This window comes from Rousettus aegyptiacus, unplaced genomic scaffold (genome assembly GCF_014176215.1).
Source record: "Rousettus aegyptiacus isolate mRouAeg1 unplaced genomic scaffold, mRouAeg1.p scaffold_m13_p_8, whole genome shotgun sequence".
Classification (NCBI taxonomy): domain Eukaryota; kingdom Metazoa; phylum Chordata; class Mammalia; order Chiroptera; family Pteropodidae; genus Rousettus; species Rousettus aegyptiacus.
In genome coordinates this window covers 32,834,684-32,857,921 of record NW_023416311.1, presented here as the reverse complement: position 1 = coordinate 32,857,921, position 23,238 = coordinate 32,834,684, and the positions used below count along the sequence as shown (strand labels likewise).

At 36.2% G+C, this 23,238-nt stretch overlaps 1 protein-coding gene across 8 annotated transcripts in view; it reads left to right on the top strand.

Annotated features, from left to right (window-relative positions):
• Positions 1–23,238, top strand: part of GRAMD2B (GRAM domain containing 2B) — a 113,841-nt gene that overhangs the window by 5,795 nt on the left and 84,808 nt on the right. For 3 of the 8 annotated variants that reach the window (XM_016121923.2, XM_016121922.2, XM_016121921.2), the window contains one exon: positions 15,585–15,683. The exons of 2 other annotated variants lie outside the window; for them this stretch is intronic. In XM_016121923.2, the coding sequence (XP_015977409.2) occupies positions 15,585–15,683 (99 nt within the window). Of the gene's footprint in view, positions 1–14,990; positions 15,684–23,238 lie in introns of those variants that run through there. 3 more of the 8 variants (XR_004952430.1, XM_016121920.2, XM_016121924.2) reach the window with 2 other exon arrangements.

The following is a 23,238-nucleotide window of genomic DNA, read 5'->3' as shown; positions in this document are numbered from 1 at the left end:
TTTTGTAGCTATGAAAATATTCCAAAATTGAATGATGGCGGCAGTTGCACAACTCTGTAAATACACTAAAAACCACTAAATCATACACTTTAAACAGTGGGTTTTATGTTATATAAATATCTTAAGCTGTGTTTAAAACTTTTAAAAATTTACTTTAGATAAGTCGCTACGATTTTATTCTAAATGGTGGTCATAATAATTTAACAACTTACTGAGTGCTTATTACGTACCAGGCAATATTCAAAGCCTTTGCAAGTATTAACTAATTTACTTTCCCAACAAATGTAGTAGGTAAACACTACTATTTTTTCCATTTTACAGATTAGAAAACTAAAACTATTAGGTGGCATCGTAAAAATTCAAACACAGAATCACTGTTTTCAAATAAAACATGTACTCGCCCTGGAATCCAATAGCAAAATATGGGGAGGAAATCCCTGAATTTCAGAGAATTGGGAAAATTTTGAAATACTATAATTAATGACAGAGCCTAAAAAAGTTAATGCCTCCAAGAAAAAGAACATTTGTTACTTCATGCAATACCAGTGGAAGATGAACGGCTCTATGTAGATTATGTGATTGTGCCCCTCTCTTGTCCTGTATAAAGACAGTATTAAACACAGATGGGCTATTACTGGGAGTCCCTGGTATGTTTTCATTCTCCCGTGAGTTACAGAAGGACTTCTGCAGAGCAGCACGATGTGAAAAGCAGCCAGATTGCTGGGCCAGGAGTGAAGAGAAAGAGAGGAAGGCAGACCAAGCTCTGCCAATTATTACTTATGTGACTTTGGGTCAGTCATCTAACCCCTGTGGGCATATGCTAGATCCATAACGTGAAGTATCTTTATCAGATGCTTCCTAGGGTCCCTATTTGTTTTAAAATTTCATCATCTACCATCACTAGTTTCTACAAAAATATCTTGCCCAGTGTTATGTTTGCTCCCAAACAAATCTTCCTCTAACCTATTTCATGGAATTCTCCAAACATGTCTTTTCTGCTTCTCTATCAACTACTCTGGCCTGTAAATTTCCAGCTGGGGAAGGAGGAGAGAAAACTGAAAAGATGTGTCTGTTTGTTCCTTACTTTGAATGGTAAGACCCCTTGAACATAATAAAAATCCATTTAGATGTATTTCCAGGATTACCAAACTCTTTTGACAGTCCTTTAGAGTAGAACATAATTTTGATGACGCTAAAATGTTTGTTGTGATTATCTCTGGGGGCTGAGATTGACAAATGATTTTGTAATTTTTTCTATATATTTTATGTATTTTGTTTTAGAAACAAAAAAAAAGTATATTTTAAAAACCTTATGACACTACATTTTAAATGTAATGAATGCCACCAAACTGTGCATTTTAAAACAATGAAGATGGTAAATTTCATGTTATACATATTTTTCCTTATGGGGACATTAAAATCACATGATACTTATAAATACTTTTCTGGACATAATCGCCAATTTGTATAAAATCAAACAGAGGCAGATCATACAACAACCACTACACAATTTGTCAGATTATAATGCTGTTTAAATCAAATACAATTATTTAAATCTGGTAACTCTGGGGCCAAATTCATACATTTTACCAAAGACTAAAGTTGGATGTTTAAATATTTATAGTGGTGTGAGCAAGTCTGCGCATACTGGCTCAAAAGAGCTAATTATCAGCATCTCTTCCCAAAGCTTCGTGCAGTAGCATCACACTGGTAGCTTAAAATCAGCCATGGTGGGAGTATTTATACTCTGGAAATTGTCAAATGCTATAAATCAGAGCTCGCAATGTCACCCCCTTCCCCCAATAAACCAGTTTACCAGCACACTTCTGTTTAAATAACTCTATCAACTGACAGAAATTTACACTAACCGAATGTTTAAAATCAACTGTCTCAAATCATTTTATAAATTTAAATAAATGCAATTGAGAGCAGTGAAAAGACTTGCCCAAGTGAGTAGAAGGGCTAGAACTAGAACTTGAGTTTTCAGATCTCTTTCCCTTATATCACAAAGACCAAATGCACAAAAAGAAAGATTGCCCTAAGTCTGATAATGGCATGTTTACTGAAACTGCAAGATCAACTTTCTAATCTTTCTGGAGGCATTAATCCCTCTAAAGTCACCAACTGCTGCAGATAATAATGGTTTTCTGTCAAGGGCAACATAGCAGTCTCCCTGCATCCTCTCAGAGAAAGGCTCACAACTTTAAATGGGGAAGTAACCTCCTCTCTTATCTTTATCATAGAAACCACAGAATAAAGGAGCTTGAGGCAAGAGGAAAGGACTTTAGATATGATCTAGTTCCTTAGCTAGACTCGCATATTCCAGACTCTTGGCTGGGCCATTAACCTCGATGTCAACATTCCATGGGCCCAAATTGTTAGATTTGCTCTCCGTCTGGAATTAGGCCTTTCCAAAGCCACATGCAGACATACAGCTGATGTCACATTGAGAAAGGAAATTGTATCTTTCAACTACATTATAGTATAAGATTCGATTCAACTTTAGTGAAAATATACCTAGCTCAAATCATAATCTTTCTCCTCCTCATCAATAGTATTTTCTGAATGCTTACTCTGTGCAGGCTTCATGCTTGAATTTTACATTATCATCAAGTCCTCACAATGGCCTTTTGAGATGGATACTATTGTCACTACCATTTTTACAGCCTTAGAAAAGTTAGGTACCTTCTAAAGTAACATAGCAAGGAAATAATGAAGCTAATCTCCCCATCCAGGCGACCTGACCCCCAAGCCCACACTCTAAACCACAACATCACACGGCCTACTCCAAGAATCCAGGTACATTCACATTACACTTAAATCCTGGTTTTCCACATATGGCTATTCTGTGATGAGGTCTGAATCTCCAGGTAACTTCACCAGACCCTATGTTTCTTTGCCCAAATGGCAGGAATATGTGCTGAGAGTATACCAACTAACTTTATTAATACTAGCCTGAACACAGCAAAATGTAGCAGATAAATCTTAAAACATAAATGTTTAGAATTTTACCTAATTGTAGAGAAATACAATTTATTTATAAATAGAAATTTGTATTCCATGCCTCTGAAAAGCTCAATTTTGAAGCTCTGTTTATCTGCTGTTTTCAGTTCAGTCTTATGACTCAACATCCAATTCCCAAACCTCCAGGAATAGAAGGAAAATATACAGGCATGAATTCCTCACCTCCTATCTGACGTCAATAGGCATATTAGTTCCTGATTTGTGAACTTCAGAATAGTCAGATATAATAACCAAAGGTAGTCATCACTGCACAAGACTAAATTCTTAGAACTATCTATGGACTTTGTTTTATTGAAGAAGAAAATCTTACAGTAAAACTTTAATGATTAGGCTGAGATAGAGAACACTTTTGACTACACCTAGACCATGGGTTTTAAACTCAAATGCAGGTAATGAGAACAAGTGAAACAAAGCAGGCAGTGAGCAATGAGGAAGACTGCAGATTGAGGCAAACTGCAGGGTTCAGCCTCACCAGAAGGGGGCACTGATAAGTACCAGCGAACTATTGCCATATTCTCGCCAGATCTGATTTTTCAGACAAAGTCAGATGACCATATTTTATAGAAAACGTTAAGAAATTTCTACTTATAAAACGTAGTAAAAGCCAAACAGAACATGTCAGCAAGCCAAATCTAGCCTAACATCTCTTCATTTGGTAGAAGACAAAAGATGTCTAGAGGTGTTAACTGAACTTACCAAGTAGGGGAGCCCAAATTTGTTATTCTTTTTTTCTGTGCCAGACTCTCTTTTACAACCTCTATTTATAAAGATATAACACTGTGACTTATTGGAGAGCATCAGAAAAATTAGATATTTCAATCATGGTGGTCTTACTTGTTAGTTGTCAGTTTTTGTCTTGTTTGGTTTTGTCTTTTATTTATTTATTTTATTAGTTTCAAGTATACAGTACATTAGTAAGACATTTATATAGTTTATAAAATGATCCCCTTGATTATCTTCCCTCTGACTCTACACAGAGCCATTGCCTTACTGCTGACTGCATTCCCTATGTCATGATCCCCATCTCTGTGACCCTCTATCAACTACTAATTTGTACTTCTTTAAATCTTCACCTCTTTCTCCCAGCCCCCAACGCCACTCCCCTCTGGCTATCACTCAATTGTCTTCTATATTTTGGGTCTGTTTTCAATTCATTTGTTCTTTTTGTTCCTTAGATTCTGAATATCAGTTGAAATCATATAGTATTTATCTTTCTCTGTCTAACATTTTACTCAGCATAATCACCTCTAGGTCCATCTATGTCATTGTAAATGACAGGATTTCATTTTTTATGGCTGAGTAATATTCTATCATATATATGAACCATAACTTCTTTATCCAATCATCTGTTGATGGGCATTTAGGTTGCTTCTATATCTTAGCTATTGTAAATTGTGCTGCCATGAACATAGGGATCCATAGATCTTTACAAATTATTGTTCTGGTTTTCTTTGGACAAATACCCAGAAGTGCAATTGCTGGGTCAAAAGGTAGCTCTATTTGTAATTTTTTAAGACATCTCCAGACTGTTTTCCATAGTGGCTATACCAATTTGCAATCTCACCAACAGTGTACGAGGGTTCCCTTTTCTCCACATCCCCACCAACACTTTTGTTCTTTGATTTATTGATGATAGCCTCTCTGATAGATGTGAGGTGATATCTCATTGTGATTTTAATTTGCATTTCTCTGATGATTAGTGACATTGAGCATCTTTACTTATGTCTATTGGCCATCTGTATTTCTTCTTTGGAGAAATCTCTGTTCAGGTCTTCTGCCCGTTTTTTAATTGGATTGTTTGTTTTTCATTGTTGTTGAGTTGTATGAATTCTTTATATATTTTAGATATTAATCCCTCACCCAATGTATCATAAGTGAATATTTTCTCACATTCAGTAGGTTGTTTTGTTGATGGTTTCTTTTGCTGTGCAAAAACATTTTAGTTTGATGTAGTTCCATGTGTTTATTTTTTCATTTATTTCCCTCACCCAAAAAGATATATTCAAAATTACTAGTAGCAATATCAGAGAGATTACTGCCTATGTTTTCTTCCAGAAGTCTTATGGTTTTGGGTCTTACATTTAAATTTTTAATCCATTTTGAGTCTATTCTTGTATACGGTGTAACAAGGTGGTCCAGTTTCAACTTTTTGCATGTATCTGTCTAATTTTCCCAACACCATTTATTGAAGAGACTATCTTTACCCCATTGTATATTCTTGCCTCCTTTGTCATATATTAAGTGAGCATTTATGTGTGGATTTATTTCCGGGCTCTCTATTCTCTTCCATTGATCAATGTATCTGTTTTTATGCCAGTACCATGCTGTTTTGATTACTGTAGTCTTGTAATATAGTTTGATATCAGGTAATGTGATACCTCCAATTTTGTTCTTCTTTCTCAGGATTGTTGTGGCTATTCAGGGTTTTTTATAGTTCCATAAAAATTTTAGGATTATTTGTTTTAGCTCTCTGAAAAATGCCATTTGTATTTTTATAGAGATTGCATTGAATCTACAGATTGCTTTGGGTAGTTTAAACATTTTAATGATGTTGATTCTTCCTACCCATCAATACAGTAGATGTTTCCATTTATTTGTATCCTCTTCAATGTCTTTTTCAATGATTAGTAATTTTCTGAGAACAGATCTTTTACTACCTTAGTTAATTTGATTTCTACATACTTTATTATTTTGATTCAGTTGTAAATAGAATTGTTTTCTTAATTTCTCTATCTAAAAGTTCATCATTAGTATATAAAAATACCCCTGACTTCTGAATATTAATTTTGTATCTTGCTACTTTACTGAATTCATTGATCAGTTCTAACAGTTTTTTGGTGGAATCTTTAGGGTTCTCTATATATAACATCATGTCACCTACAAATAATGATTGTTTTACTTCTTCCTTTCCAATTTGGAAACTAATTTTGTCTTTTAACTTCAGTTTCCATGGAAGAATATAAATGGTCTCCACTACCTTTATTTTAGTTGTATTTTAGTTGTCATCATAGACTATTCTTTTTTTTTTCAGTGTTTATGCTCTTTTTATAGATATAGTAACACAAACATCCTACTCTAGTTGTTTATCTTTGATCACCTTTGTTTTCATTTTTATATATAAAAATGAAAGTTGTGGTAAAGGCCAGGAGAGCCTTGAGCAGAGGCCATGTCTAAATGGTGAGGGAGGCAAATGGGTCAGCTCTGTGCTGACGTAGATTGCTGCAGGGCAGCCAACTGTCATTCATCTTAAAAATAAAGCAATCAGACAAAATTCACATTTGCTTTCAAAGATCATGTGCAAATCAGAACCTTATTCCTATTCAAACATAAAGTCCAAAAAATAACTATTAGCAAATTTTGAAAGGTTCAGTTTAGGCAATTCCTATCAAGAAGTGAAATTCTGTGGGCAAGCCACAGCTAAATCCTGCCCTCTGACAGTCTTAGGTTCCTTCTCCCATGAACGTCTATAGTTTATAACTTGAATGCTCCAAAGGAGGGCATGAGCACTGCACTTTTCTATCATTCCTTGCTGGTTTCTCTCCCCATCTTGTGGTTTTACATAAATTTCTGTACCTTGAAGTCATCTGAATTTGTGACCCCTGCTCTAGACGTTCCGCAATCTTATCTTTAACACAATTTTTTATGATAAGGAGTTAACATCTTACATAAGAGTTGCATCAATACTGTTTCCACTACTTCAGAGCTACTTCCCATGGATTGGTAGTTGCTGCCTAAATGAAATAACTATTTCATCAGATGATTGCAGTAATGAGCCAACTCATCTCCTCCTGCTTCCTTAAAGTATCATCCACATGGCCATCAAACTAATCTTTCATCATTTTATTCCCATTACTGACAAGATAAAGCTTGAACTACTCACTGGCATTCAAAGTCCTTCATAATTCAGCCTCCATCTAAATGATCAAACTTATTCTCCTACTTCACCAAGACAACCTCTCCACTTTCATGCACACACCTGACCCACGTTTATTTATTTCCTCATGAGTCCTACTCCCTTCCCTTTCTGTCTTTCCAAAGTCTCATTACTCAAGGCTAAACTCAAACCCCATTAGGCTTTTCTAAATCATCGCAGCCTCAAATAATGGTGCCTCCTTTTAAATATAAATGATCAGGGTGAGGTCAGAAGAACGGTGGAGTAAGAGATGACCCCAGATCTCTCCCCATGAAATAACAATAAGCTAAACATCTAAAACTCAACAAAAAACACCCAACTTGCACACCAGCACATCTGAGCATGGGATCTGCGCGTAAGAGCTACCACAGGTCAGAACCTCAAGTGTCAGGCGGTGGACTGGGAGAAACAAAGAAGCTCCCTCTCACAGCAGGAGCTCCCTGCAGGAGGAGGGGGAAGGGAGAAAGTGCAGTAAGTTCCTTGAACAGTCCTGCCTGGGAGAGCTATGTGCTCCACACAGCTAGCGGCAGGGCCCAGTCATCAGGGCAGAAAGCAGAGAAGTGGGGACGGCAGAGCAGCATGGAAGGCAGAGAAACAACAGTTTATTTTTACTACCTGCGGTAGCAAAACCAAGGCTGAGCTGCAGCCCGCATCCCCTAACCCAGAGGGCACCTCCCCCATATCCTCCAAGAACAAACACAGCAGAGCCTCAAGTGAATCTGAGCAAATGTTACCGAAACTTTTGCTAACACTGACAGACGGGAGCGAGTGTGATTAAATATCTATAAGAAAAAAAGTCATAATTAAGACTTTATATAAAGCAGGGATCCAAGAGGCTTAGATGTCACCTATGGGAAACCAAAAGAAAAGTGCCTTCTTGACAACAGGCTAAAGAGAGATTTTTATATAACAAATTTTTCTGGGAAAAAAGCAGAATACACTTCCATTAATGCCCAGGCAGAGAACTAGTCCATTAAACACCATGAACAACCAAGGTGACAAGGCACCTCAAAAATAAAGAGAAAAATCTCCAGAAAATAAGCTTACAGATATAGAAATATACAACTTAAATGACAGAGAATTCAGGATGGTATTTCTGAAAAAAATCAGTGAGATCTGAAACGAATCATATCAATAATTTCGGTAACTGAAGAAAAAAAAAAACAACTAGATGAGCAGAATGAGTTCTTTAGCAAGGAAAGTGAAACCCTGGAAAAGAGCACAATAGGTCATCTAGAGATAAAAAACACACCGCAAGAGTTGAAAAATGAAATAGCAAGCTTGGGAAATAGAGTCGACCACATGGAGAAAAGGATCGGTGATATCAAAAACAGAAATCTAGAAATAAATCAGAATGAAGAAGAGAAAAACTGAAGAATAAAAAATAATGAAAGAGAAATACAAGAACTAGCTGAAAACATCAAGAGAAGAAACATAAAAATAATGGGCATTATCAAAGGCAAGGAAAAGGAGCAGGGACTAGAAAGCATTTTCAGACAAACAGTTGATGAGAATTCCCTAAATCTAAGGACTGAGCCGGAGCTTGAAGTTCAAGAAGTCAACAGAAAACCCAATTATCTCAACCCAAAAAGGCCTTCACCAAGATACACTGTATTAAAATTATCAAAAATCAACAACAAAGACAGAATTCTCAGGGCAGCCAGGGAGAAGAAAATGGTAACTTATAAAGGAAAACCCATTAAATTATCTTTGGACTTCTTAGCACAAACCTTACAAGCCAGAAAGGAATGGAATCAAATATTTAAACTATTAAATGAAAGGAACTACCAGCCTAAAATAATGTATCCAGCTAAGCTCTCCTTTCAGTATGAAGGAGAAATTAAGACCTTTCCAGACATACAAAAACTGAGGAAATTCTCCACTACAAGGCCTGTACCACAGGAAATACTGAAAGGGGTCAGCTCGCCTAAAACAAAACGACAGAAGAAAAAGAAAAAAAACATTATTAGGAGTAAAGTGACTATCAGGCAAATAGAAGCAGAGGAGTGCAACCCTTACTAGCAACAGGGCATTATAAGCTTAAACAATAAAAAGAGACTTGCTATAGCAAGATAGCAATGAACATTCAGCAAACATAGGGATAAATTGAAACAATAATGACTGAAAAGCGGAGGAGTCAAAGATCCAAATTCGCAAAGGGGAATGGTGATAAGGCACATGCAGAAGAAAATGGACTGTATATGTATATAACCATCCTTTACATATTCGTAATGGTAACTATAAGCCAAAGATTCAGAACTGAAGTATATAACATAAAACAAGAAGGACCAAAGGTAAAACCCACAAAACTCAACCATAATACAAAAAAAAAGGCGCACAAGAACCAGGAAGCAATGGAAACACCGACCTACCAGAAAGCAAAAGATAAAACAGCTATAAGAATACTTCATATTTCAATTCTCACTCTAAATGTAAATGGACTGAACTCACCTATAAAAGGCACAGAATTGCAGATTAGATCCAAAAAAAAAAAAAACCCTAATCAGATGCTGCCTACAGGAGACACATCTCAGCTCCAAAGACAAATACAGACTCAAAGTGAAAGCGTGGAAAATGATATTTCGAGCAAATGGCAGTCGAAGAAAAGTGGGAGTAGCGGTACTAATACCGGACGAAATAGACTTCAAAATAAAATAGATAAGGAAAGATACTGAGGGACGCCTCATAATGATAAAAAAAATCATGCACCAAGAGGACATAACACTTATTAATATTTATGCTCCCAATTAGAGAGCCCTGAAATATATAGAGCAATTACAAACAGAACTAAAGAAAGAAACAGACCAAAACACTATCATAGTAGGGGACCTAAATACCCCACTGTTGGATATGGACAGATCATCCAAACAGAAAATCAATAAGGAAATAAAATCCTTATATGACACATTAGACCAACTGTACATAATTGACATTTACATAGCCTTTCATCCCAAAACAGCTGCTTATATATTTATCTCTAGTACATGGAACATTCTCAAGGATTGACCACATTCTGGGACACAGCGATAGCCTCAAAAAATATAATAGGGTTGAAATCATACTAACCATATTCTCTGATCATAATGATTTGAAACCAGAGATCAACTGTAAAAAGAAAGTGGGAAGAATGACAAATACATGGAGATTAAACAACATGCTACTGAAGAATGACTAGGTCAGAGAAGAAATAAAAAAGAGAGATCAAGAGATATATAGAAACAAATGATAATGACAGTATAACATAAAAACTTTTGGGACACAGCAAAAGTGGTAATAAGAGAAAAGTTCATATCATTACAGGCCTATTGCAAAAAACAAGAATGAGCCCAAATAAACAACCTAATGCTTCATCTTGAAAAACTAGAAAAGGAAGAACAAATGAAGCCTAAAGTCAGTAGAAAGAAAGAAATAATCAAAATTAGAGCAGGATTAAATGAAATTGAAAACAGAAAAAGATAGAAAAATAAATGCAATGAAGAGCTGATTCTTTGAGAAGTTTAATAAAACTGACAAACCCCTGGCAAAACTCACTAAAGAAAAAAGAGAAAGGACACAAATAAAATCAGGGATGAAAGAGGGGAAGAAATTACAACTGACATCACAGAAATACAAAGGATCATACAAGAATACTGTGAAAAAGTATATAACACCAATTTAATAACCTAGAAGAAACAGACAAGTACTTAGAAAGATACAATCCTCCTAGACAAAATCAAGAAGAACTGGAAAATCTAAATAGACCCATCAGCAGTATGGAAATGAAAACAATCATCCAAAACCTACTCAAAAGTCAAAGTTCAGGACCAGATGGCTTCACCAGTGAATTCTACCAGAAGAAGATTTAATAACTATTCTCCTCAAACTCTTCTAAAAAATAGAAGAGAAGGCAATACTTCCCAACTCATTTTAGGAGGCCAATATTACCCTGATACCAAAACCTAGTAAAGATAACACAAAAAAAGAAAACTACAGAATAATATCTCTCATGAACACAGATGTAAAAATCCTAAATATTATACTAGCAAATCAAATACAGCAACATATTAAAAAGATTATACACCACAATCAAGTGGGCTTCATCCCAAGGCCACAGGGATAGTTCAATATATGCAAATCGATTAATGTGATACACCACATAAATTAAAAAATAAGAATCATATGATCATATCAATAGATGCACAAAAAGCCTTTGACAAGATACAGCATCTATTTGTGATCAAAACACTTAACAAAATTGGTATAGAAGGAAAGTACTTTAAAATAATAAAGGCCACATATGACAAACCCTCAACCAACATAACAGTGAAAAACTAAAACCCTTTCCTCTAAGATCAGGAACAAGACAAGGCTGTCCACTATCACCACTGTTATTTAATATATCATTGGAGGTCCTAACAAGTGCAATCAGGCAAGAGAAAGATATAAAAGATACCCAAATAGGAAGTGAAGAAGTTAAACTGTCACTGTTTGTGGATGGCATGATTCTCTATATAGAAAACCCTAAAGACTCCACAAGAACACTAGTGGAAACAATAAGCAAATACAGTAAAGTTTCTGGATACAAAGTCAATGTTCAAAAATCGATAGTGTTCCTATACTCTAATAATGAAGTGTTAGAAATAGAAGTGGAAAAAAATAATTCCTTTTACAATTGCACCGAAAAGAATAAAATACTTAGGAATAAATCTAATGAATAATGTGAAGGACCTATATAATTAAAACCATATGATCCTATTAAAAGAAATTGAAGAAGATACAAAGAAATGGAAAGATATTCCATGTTCTTGGATTAGAAGAATCAACATAGTTAAAATGACCTTATTACTTAAAGCATTATACAGATTTAATGCAATCCTCATCAAAATCCCATCAGCATTTTGTAAAGAAATAGAACAAAAAATCATCAGACATGTATGGAAGCACAAAAGACCCCAAATTGCCAAAGCCATCTTGAGAAAAAAGAACGAGGCTGGAGGCATCACTCAGCTGACTTCAGATTATACTACAAAGCAACAATAATCAAAACAGAATGGTATTGGCAGGAAAACATACACAGACCAATAGAACAGAATCAAGAGTCCAAAAGTAAACCCATGTTTATATGGGCAAACAATTTTCAACAAAAGAGCCAAAAACATACAGTGGAGAAAGGAAAGTCTCTTCAATAAATGGTGCTGGGAAAACTGGAAGGCCACCTGCAAAAGAATGAAACTAGACTGTTGTCCATCACCACATACCAAAATTAACTCACAATGGATTAAGGACCTGAACATAAGACCTGAAACAATAAAATGCATAGAAGAAAACATAGGAACTAAACTCAAGGACCTTGGACTTAAAGAGAATTTTATAAATTTGTCCTCAAAGGCAAAGGAAGAAAAAGCAAAAATACATGAATGGGACCTCATTAAACTAAAAAGCTTCTGCACAACAAAAGAAACCATCAACAAGGTAAAGAGACAACCATCCGAATGGAAAAATATATTTGCAAGCAACACCTCTGAAAAGGGCCTAATACTAAAAATATACAAAGAACTTATACAACTCAATAACGATATCAAAAAAATCCAGTTAAAAAATGAGCAGAGGACTTGAATAGACACTTCTCCCAAGAAGACACAAATGGCCAACAAACATATGAAAGGATGCTCAACATTGCCAGCTATTAGAGAAATTCAAATCAAAACCACAATGAGATACTATCTCACACCTGTTAGAATAGCTATAATCAACAGGACAAGTAATAACAAATGTTGGAGAGGATACAGAGAAAAAGGAACCCTCATACACTGCTGGTGGGACTGCAAACTGGTATAGCCACTATGGAAAACAGTATGGAGGTTCCTCAAAAAACTAAGAATTGCTCTACAATAGGATCCAGCAATCCCTCTACGGGGTACTTACCCCAAAACTGATATCCAAAAAAATATTTGCACACTGATGTTCATAGCAGCATTATTCACAGTGGCCAGGACATGAGAACAACAAGTGTCCTACAATAGATGACTAGATAAAGAAGCTGTGGTACATATATACAATGGAATATTACTCAGCCATAAGAAGATGTGAAATACTGCTATTTGTGACAACATGGATAGACCTTGAGATAATCTTGCTAAGCAAAATAAGCCAGATAGAAAAAGTTGAAACCCACATGATATAACTTATATATGGGCTATAAACCTAAAAGCAACAAAGCACAAACAAACAGAGACTCGTGGACTTTGGACATGGACAATGGACTAGTGGTTACCAGATGGTGTGGGGAGGGGCGAGGGGCAAGTAGGTGGGGTCAAAGGAGTCAAATATGTGGTAATAGAAAGAAATATAACTATGAGTGGTGAACACACAGTGCAATATATATATATATATGCCTTACTATTGAATTGTACACTTGAAGCTTACTGGATTTCATTAACCAATGTCATCATTTTAAAAAATAAATAAATAAAGTTTTTAAAAATTAAAAAATAAATGTAAATTATCAATAAACATTTATTGAATGAATGAGTGAATTCTGGCACAACCACATTCTTATAACCACTTAATTATGACCAGCTCACTGAGCCTTTTTAAGACAGAGCTTCATCAACTGTAAAAATGTGGTTTTGGCAAGAATCAAATGAGATGTTATCATGAAATTATCAAGCGGAGTTGCTACCTAGACTCAAAAGATATTAGGTCTACAGAGACTCGAGAAATACTAGCTTGATTTACTGTCTTCCTCCCTCTTTTATTGCCAGTTAACTTTCCGGTTGTTTATATAGTCTTCCTAACTACATTATTGGAGCAGGAATCCATTTCTTAAGATTTGTATGTATCATTCACTGCAGCTAGTATGGAGCCTTGCCAATAAAATATTCTTGATTGAGTATCTATTAAGAAAGCCTCTATATTGAAAAGTATATCCAGAGACTGGCAACTGACACTGGAATTTCCTCTTTTACATTTTGTTCTAAGTTAAGCATTGCCCCCAGTTAAAATCCAACCCTTCCTAGGAGATAGCGACATATTAGTTTCATTGATTATTAATATCTGTGCTGATTAGACTTTTTTGTTTACAAGAAGCAAAAACTGCCTTGCAGGTTATTTCTTTTATATGAGGTACAGTGATGAATTTGTTTAATCCAAGACTTTATTATAATTTATTTAATGTCTTTCCAACATAATTGCAACAGAAGTAAGGAGGAAGAGAAAAATACAGATATTGCAATATCAAGGAAGGACAAGGAGGGAAGCCGAGTGCAGTGCGCCATCATAATTGTAGCAAGATAGTGATGGGAACGAGGGCGACCACCTGTCACGGTTTACCCAGCATTAAGAGGTTCCTAAGATGTGGAGCATTCGGTGCGAAGAGCAGAAAAATCCCAAACAAACTGGAAAAAGTTGGTCACCCTATCAGGCACCAGTGAAATCCCACCAAAAGACACACTTTGTCTCATTTTAAAGGGAGCTTAGAGTCCACCGCACATAGAGCAGCACAAACCTGTCCCAGCTGGTTAGAGCAAAGTGCCAAACAGGCCAAGGCTAAAGGATTGATTTCCCAGGAAACTTTGCTCTCTTCCACAATCAGAATCTGTGTCCGTCACTGAAGCCAGGCACTCTCCAATGTCACTGACTAATCACAAAATGAACAAGAAGAGAGAGCGAGCAAGGCTACTTCGGACCAAACCTTTCACTGCTGCTGTCAACATTGGCGGAGGGACACCGATGCTTTCCTCGTGCGTGAACATGAAGTCGTCGAAGAAGGACACACGAAGGGATTCATTGTCTGAACTTTCTCTTTAAATAGGTTCTAAATAACAAGAGCAATAATACAGAGCATATTTGCAAATTTCCACAGCATGTTCTTCTATATGATTACATCCTAATACCAACCCTGTGAGGTAGACATGGCAGATACCAAAGTCAGCAGGGTTGGGGTCACCCATGGTTACACAACCAGCAAGCAACAGCAACGGCGCCGAACCCCTCGCCTCCGGTGTTTTTCATTTGTTTGCCTTAACTGTAGTTGTTCTGATACAGGTTATAGCCTCCTGTGATGCAGCAAAATATATATCATTCCAGTTCCCTTGACTTCGTACGTATTATTTCCATGAGAATTCCAAAACTCTTCAGGTCCCAAGGACCAAGCTTTACAGCTCCCGTGTTTCTTGCCAAACGTGACACACAGGTGGGCTGGTTATTTCCTGTATGTGCACAGGCATAAAGTACGTCCACATTCTTCACCCTGTTGTTAGGCTCAGGGGATTAGGGAAAGTATCTCTGCTTTTAATGTTCAGAAACTACCGGTCTCTGCACGTCATTGTTTTAACTCAACTTTTCTATAGACTTTTCTGCCTAAATCCAGAATTGTGTGGTGCTCGTTTTAGTATACCAAAAGCTGAATTTCCTTTAGAGCAAATGAGGGTAGGACGAAAACCACCCTCTGTCATATTTACATGTTACTCATTAACTAACTTCAAAAAAATAGCCTCAGCTAGATTAGGAGTCATGTGAAGAAAGAGCTTCCTGCAATGTGGGAACTGAGCAAAACTAAAACGCAGATTTTCACATTATTGGGGAGAGTCAGGAATGAGCCTTTCACCTTATTTCTTGACCTGGCGAGCGAAAAGCGCACAATGGTAAAGAAGAGGTTATCTTCTAGTGACACGGTGTTCCAGTTTGAGACTCCAGGCAGCCCAAGGAAGATCCACACGGAGGCCTCTCACAGCTCCACCAACAGCCCCGGCTCAGTGTTTCTCAGGTGGGTGCATTCCGTCTGTTTCCCCGGTGGCTTCTGCCACCCGACAGGTATTCCTTAAAGAGCTCCTTCCTCCTTCACTGAGGTAGCGATGTTCCAAAAGGAAAGAGAAAGCACAGCCTAGGCCTCTGGGCCAGTGGATTGGAAGGGGGCACATTGCAAGGGGTGTGATCTGCTGAGCAAATAGAACTTTACCATTATTAAGGGAAAATAATTTTAATGCCTTCTTTAGGACTTTTTAGCACTGGATAACTGGCCAGCCATATAGTTTCCCAATTCCTGACTCACTCTCAGGTTCATAGGAAGTGAAGCCATAATAGCACCAAAAACCTTACTTCGGTGTCAAAATTACCTGTATTTTTATTAAAATAGTAATTATTAAAGTATTAAAATAATTGTATTTATTTTCAGTTCTCTAAATTAAATATTTAAATAGCTATTCCTCTGGTTCAAATAGCTATTCCTCTGATTTACAACAGCTTTGACCAGATTCAGAACATATCCTTTTTAGCTGTGAATGTTAACATCTACATCAACACCACTCTGATAATTATGTATTTTTAGTGAAAATTAATTTATTGACTGCTTATTCATTCTGTCTCATAATAATTCTCTAGCAATTTATAAAAGGTAGAAATCAAGTGCAATGAGAAGTCAATTACCAGAAAAAATTTCTTATCCGACTTTGATGTGAACTGGAATGTACCTTTCATGTAATCTTCTCAAGTGGAATGGCCTCTACACCTATTACATAGCACCATATCCAGAAAACTGATCATTTGTTTTACTTTTTAATCATTTCATATCATTTACACAAGAAAAGTACTCAAAACTTGAGCTTTTAAAAATTAAATAGAAAACAAAGGAATTTGTTTTAATGGCAGTTATGTAACAGACGTCAGGTTATGAATACAAATTAAATAAGTGTTTAAAGTTTTAGAGACCAAGTGTCTGAATTTATGCAAAATGTTGCTTAATATATTTAAAGTTAGCCTAGGTTGTTCTATCCATCACTAAAACAAATTTACCTAACTTGCTCTATGGTTGTTTGAGCAAGAGCACAATTTCTATGACTGAAAATGTAAAATTCTTGCATTAGTCCCATATTTTGCTGAACTTCAAGTTTTTCTCGAATCACTTTGCTTAATCCACCTTTTTGTAAATTGTAATGTAAATTCTTCTTGGAGCTCAAGCACTAACAAAAATAAAAATTAAAATGCATAAATGAATTAACTGATTAATTACACAAAGTGCAATTTCAATAAATATAATACACATGACTAAATAAGTAGACATAAATAAATAGAATAAAACCTGCATCAACCTAAATTCAAGCCTCTTTCCAAAAGAGCCCAGACCTATTTCACTAGCATATTTATATATTCAACATCAAATATCTATATTAATATCCATAAGTGTTTTTAAATATGTATTAGAACCACCCTAAAAACACTGTATATCATCTAACAGTTTGGGCATTGGACGATTTTTATTCTAGTTGAAAGATCGGTTTAATATGTTGTGTATAAAATCATTGAAAATAATTTGTAGAAACATGCAGGCACTTGTTGATTAATTATTTGAGGTCAAAAATAATACCATGCAAACACTTTCCTTTACCTTCTAATTATTAAAAATACATGTGACTGCTGTGGTATCCCATTATCTTTTCTGTGTACTAGAGCCAGTAAGATACACTCTCAGATTAACAAACTACTTCAAATAGGCACAGAAACAATTTATGGAATGTTTTTATTCAATCATTCAATTCAACAAAGATGATTGAGTAACTATTACATGCCAGATATGTGGAGGGCACAGGGAATACAGGCAGAAACAAGCTAGAGCTAGTCTCTGCCCACATGAAGGTTATTAGTTTAATGTTGAAGACAGGCAAAAAAAATTATGAATGCATGTGTACATACCTAAATCAAATATTAATGTATGTTACTATAGGAAACAAATACAGGGCTGAGTAGAGAATAAAATGGGGAAAACTAATTTGGGTGTAGTGGCAAGAAAAGGACACTCTAAGGAAGTGATATTTAGGTCAACTTAGAGGATGAAAAAAAGCCAACTACGGAATGATTGGGAAGGAGCATGTTGCCTTGAGATGGGTAAGATCTTGTGTCTTGAGGAACCTGGAGTGAGTGGTACTCAATGGAATTGGAGAGAAAAGCTGAGGTTGAAGATGTTTAGAATTCTACTAGTGATAGAAAGTTAGTGGAAGATTTAGGGAAGTATCATGGTGGGATGTTCCCTTCAGAAGGGCATTCTGGCTGCCCTCTGGGTTCTTTCCAGTTTTTATTCATTCAAGCAGCACTACACCTCATACATCTCTCTCAGGTATGTACCTAGGAGAGGAACTGCTGGGTCATAGATTATGAATATGATTAACTTTACTCATTATATCAAATTGTGATCCAAAGTTCCCTGCCATTTACGCTACTACCAGCAGTTATTCCACTGCCTCAGCAACAATGGTGCAGTCCAACTTTTTAATTTTTCCCAGTCTGGGAGGTATGAACTGGAATCTCGAGGTGGTTTCAATGGGCATTTCCCTTATTAATACAGGAGGAGCATCTTCTCAACATATATATTGGTCTTTTTCATTTCCTCTTCTGTAAAATGCCTGCTGATAGACTTATGACCTTTTGGGGCAGGAGAGTGGGGAGAGGGGTTACTATCTTTTTCTTATTTTTCTTATTTAAAATACTCCAGATACTGATCTTTAGTTATATGTGTTGCAAATATTTATTCCAGCATATGACTTGTCTGTTCACATTCTCTATCATGTCCAAGTTCTTATTTTTAATTTTTCAATTTATTAGTTATTTTCTTAATGACTTGTACTTTCTGTGACTTGTTTTAAGATATTCTTCCCTACACTGAGGACATAAGATTGTTCTTATGTACTTTTTCTAAAAGTATGTTTTCCTTTTAAACTAGGGTCCTATAAAGATTTTGGAATTTATTTTTGCTTCTGGTGTGAATTAGGGCATCATTTTAATTTTTAAATGGATAATGAATTATTTCACATTACTTATTGAAGTCTTTCTTTTCCTTATTAATCTGCAATGCCAACTCTGTCATACATTACTGTCTTTATGACTATCACTTTATAATAAAAGTTTTGTTATCAAATAAGACATAATTCCGTACCTACTTCAGAAATGAGTGGCTACTCTTGACTCTTTGCTCTTCCATTTAAATTTTAGAATCAGCTTACAAAGTAAAGATTTTGTAATTGCATTCAATTTATTGCTCAATTTGAGAAAATTTGACATTTTATGGTGTTAAATATACCTATTCATGCACATGGCATGTCCTCCATTTATATAGGTCTTCTTTAATATAACGTTGATAAAATTTGGGATATTCTACACAAAGATCTTGCACATCGTTTGTTAGATTTATTCCTAGGTACTTTACAACTTTGTTGCTCTTAGAAATATATTTTAATTGCATTTTCTTTTGTTAATGTTGTATAGAAACGTAATTAAAATTCTGAATTGATCTTATATTCAAGATCCTTGCTAAATCTTTTGATTAATTTGAATAATTAATCTGTAGACTCTATGAGATTTCCTTTGTAGACTATTATTTGAAATTTTAAAAATATTTGTTTTTACTTTTCCAATCATTACTCCTTTTAAATCTTTTTAATTTATTACACAAGCAAGGAATTCCATTGCAATGTTGAGTATAAGTAGTAATTCCAGTCATTCTTGTTTTGTTGCTGATTTTTAAGGGAATGCTTTTAACATTTCAGATTTTATCAACCTTTCTCAGGTTAAAAAGTTCCCTTCTAACTGAGATTTTATAAGACATTGTTGGAACTATTTGTTTTTGTGTTTTTTTTCTTTTTGAGGTTGTTAGAACTATTGAGTGCTTTCCTGACCTTCTCTGAAATAATCCAAATTCGAAAATCTTTGACATGTACAATGAGCACAGTATCTCAACACTCAAAATTTGCAAGAAATTATTATTTCCTGAAATATACAGAACATTGGGCAGTCATGAAAAACACGAATTGCTATAAGCTTTATAAGTACATTGGAAAAGGCTCTGGTGAATTAATTGTTCCATAAACCGTCATTCAGCAAACAAAAATCAGGAATTTCTATTGAATTACCTAGTTGGCTTTTGGAGAATTATCATGCAAACTAGTCATTAGATCTATTACTTTTAATGAACTTTTTCCCAAAATATTTCTTTTTTTAGAGTAGCAGTCTATTTCAATTGTAGGCAAATGTGAAAGTTGCACAGTGGCACTCATGCGAAGAATGGGGAGCTATGGGCTTTGGGGACACAAACAAGGTTTGAGATAGCAACTAAAGAAGTTAAAGGTAAAGCAGCCCTAAGCTGGAGTATGGGACCAGGATGGGACCAGCCCAGGCCTGCTCAGAATCCTGTGTTCTGGTTTGAGAACCACTCCAGGCTATAGGCAACAATGGCCTCCTCAGGGCCACGGCAGCCTGCAGTCACACTCCCATGTCTCTACTTAGTGGTTCCAGTGACTCTGCTTCTACTCCTCTAATTTCCAGCTGCCACCAGTGAGTGAAAGAAGAAATGTTAGCTCTTCCTCTCTTCCACTCTCCCCACCCAAGACTTCTTGCTTTTTCTTAGCCAAACCTACCTCTCCTGTTATTAGGGAAAGGACAGGGGTATTATTTGATACCCGAAGACCAAGAATACAGTAGATGTCATACCATGACCCATTTCACTAAGTCCAATGGCCTCAGCTCCTGTTCACAAGAGTTGTAGAAATAAGGGTGATATTTGGAAGCAGGAGGGAGGTTGAATGCTAAGAAATGGGCTTCCTCCTCCAGGAATGAGGAGGTTGCAGTCAAAGACAGCAGGACTGACCTAAGGAAATATATAATTATATTAGTGTCGTGAGTTTGGAGTGAATACTTCAGTGAATGGAGTAAATCTACTCTTAGTGGGTAAGATTGGGGTGGCAGGACCTTTGAACTCTGCAGAGCCTTGGAGAGGACAGTGAGGGGCAGAAGAATGAAGTGCACCAGGATGTAGTGAAATGGGCTGTAGCTGCAAAAAAATACGGAGGCAAAGTACAGAGGAATAGGCCTCTGATAGGAGAGTTAGACTTTTCCCAGCAGGTATTGTGGCCAGGAGGGGAGAGACCTGCAGTCTCTTTCCCCAACTCCACCAGACACTTCCCCACAGTCCACAGACACAAAGCACGCAACATTCTCTCAATATGCATATGCTGTCGCCAGGTTTTTGAACATACTGGAAGTCCCCCTAGACCACCTGAAAAATTCCTATTAGTCTTTCAAGATGGACCTCCTGAAAGGTCTAGATAACGTCTGGGGAGACTTCCCAGTGGGCTGCTACTTCCACTCCTCAGAACCAGAAGTCTTTTCTTAATTGTCAATACCATCTCATCCGAACCACTTATCAGAATGCACTGCCGTCATGGGTCTATTTATTATAAAGCCAATAAAGCTTAAGCTTCCACCCTCACTTTTATAGGCCCCTTCCAAGGCCATGGAAAAGTCCCTGGTAAGCTGTGCACAGAGTCATACATTTTAATAAACTTTCTAGACAAGATTTTAGCTGAAATTATGATTGCTCTCTCTCTCCACTCGCTTTCCCTCTGTCACAGTTTCCCTCCAGTCTTGTAGCCAAGAACATTTTTGACATTCTGAGCTAACTAAGTAGAAGTTGTTTGGAGACAATGAGTTTGAGATTAGTGGAAGATATTTATGTGATTTACCATCATCTCTATGTGCACATGAATTATTGCTGGTCATCCTGGCTTCCAGGAATACTCCCAGTACCCAGTAAGCCGATTCACCCTACTTGGTGAATGGCATAGAAGTGCAGGGCCAGAGATGGCGTCGTGATATAAACAAATCCTGCAGGTGCCATGCTTCAGAAGTATGTGTGCAATGGAAGAGAAACAAGATTGGAAATGTATGGAGCTAAAAGCCAGTCTCTGGCAAATTCTCTCGATCATTGTAAGTGGTGCACTCCATTCGCATTAATGCAAATCAAAACATAAGTTCTGTCCTGTTAGGACTATATACCCAATAATGCAGCTGATATAATTGTAAGACACCAACATTTTTATACTAATCGTACAATTTATCAGAATTCTTGTGTTTATGGGGCACAAAATTAAGGTAATGCTAAAAACAGTCATTGCCTTTGTGCGTCTAACATAGCAAATCACATCTTAGCACGACAGTACAGTGGAGTTGGGGTTTAAATCTAAAAGAAAATGTCTATTCTATCAATAAAAAGTAAATTGTTTTCTAGAGAAAAGACTAAATTATTTTCTGTTCTCTTTATAGACAATATTACAAAATTGTTGCCCTATAAAGAGATCAATGAGTATCAGCTAAAATTTATAAGAAAATATCGTAGAGTACATCAGGCTGTTAATTCATAAAAGTGTTATATTACTTTTCTGGATTTGCAGATATTCATGAAATTTGTCATTGTCAGCTTTTTCAAATTAATAATTTGATTTATTTTCTCATTCTACATAAATATTCACTTTTGCACCTAATTTATTTTTCATAATTTGTCTTAAAGAAGACCCTAAAGTTGTATGAGCTTCAGGCCCACAAAACCTGGATCTGCCCCCTGATTCTAATTGCTTTTATGCCTGTGTTCTCCAACAAATCTGAGCTTTTTGAACTTGACACAGGCTATGAACTTTGTAGTGCCGATGAAGGAACAGAGGTGATCCTGCCAGTTGGGGGAATAAATCCCAAGCAGAGCACATGCCGGCTTGTAAGCAGCTGCCTATTATCGGTCCCTCGTTTTTGGCAACTTTGAAAATATTTATAGAAAAACAAATTTTACAAAAATGTTTTTTGATCAGTGTTGATCATTAAATTTTTCAGAACGCCTAAAATTGTTCTTAAAAAAAAACATAATTCAATAACCTACGCTTTAATCTTTGACTCATTTCTTAACCAAAATTTTAAAACCTCATGGAAATCTATTTCAGATGAGTTCGAACACTATTTAAGGGAACAGATAAAAAAAAGTCAGTCAGGTTCAATGGGCCTCTCTCTCTCTCTCTCTCTCTCCCCCTCCCTCCCTCCCTCCCTCCCTCCTCCCTCCCTCTCCCCCTCCTTCAGTGTTTAATAAAAAACAAGCCAGTGTAATTGAACTGGATATTCTATAAGTTGCCTCCATGTGTAACTATGTGGAGCTACACGAGGGCAAATTTGGAAGCCCTGCCAATAAGTACTTGAGAAACAAATGAGTGTTTCTATATAACCCAGCAGTAATAATAATAATAACCTCTTCTATTTCTACACTCACTTACTCATGAGACTGTTTTACAGACATGACCTTGTAAACCTTGGTGACTTTTCACTGTGGTAGATGAATTGCGGTGGTTAGTCTCTACACTGCTTAGATGAGGAAAGCAAGTAACCGAAAAGGAAAAAAATTTCCTGTTGTTGCTGTAGGGTAAAATTAAGCCAACAAAATTAATTTAGGGGGTGAATACACAGCCGGAGACATGACCGAAATAGCATTACCCAACTTTATTGACCAATTTATTCACCTG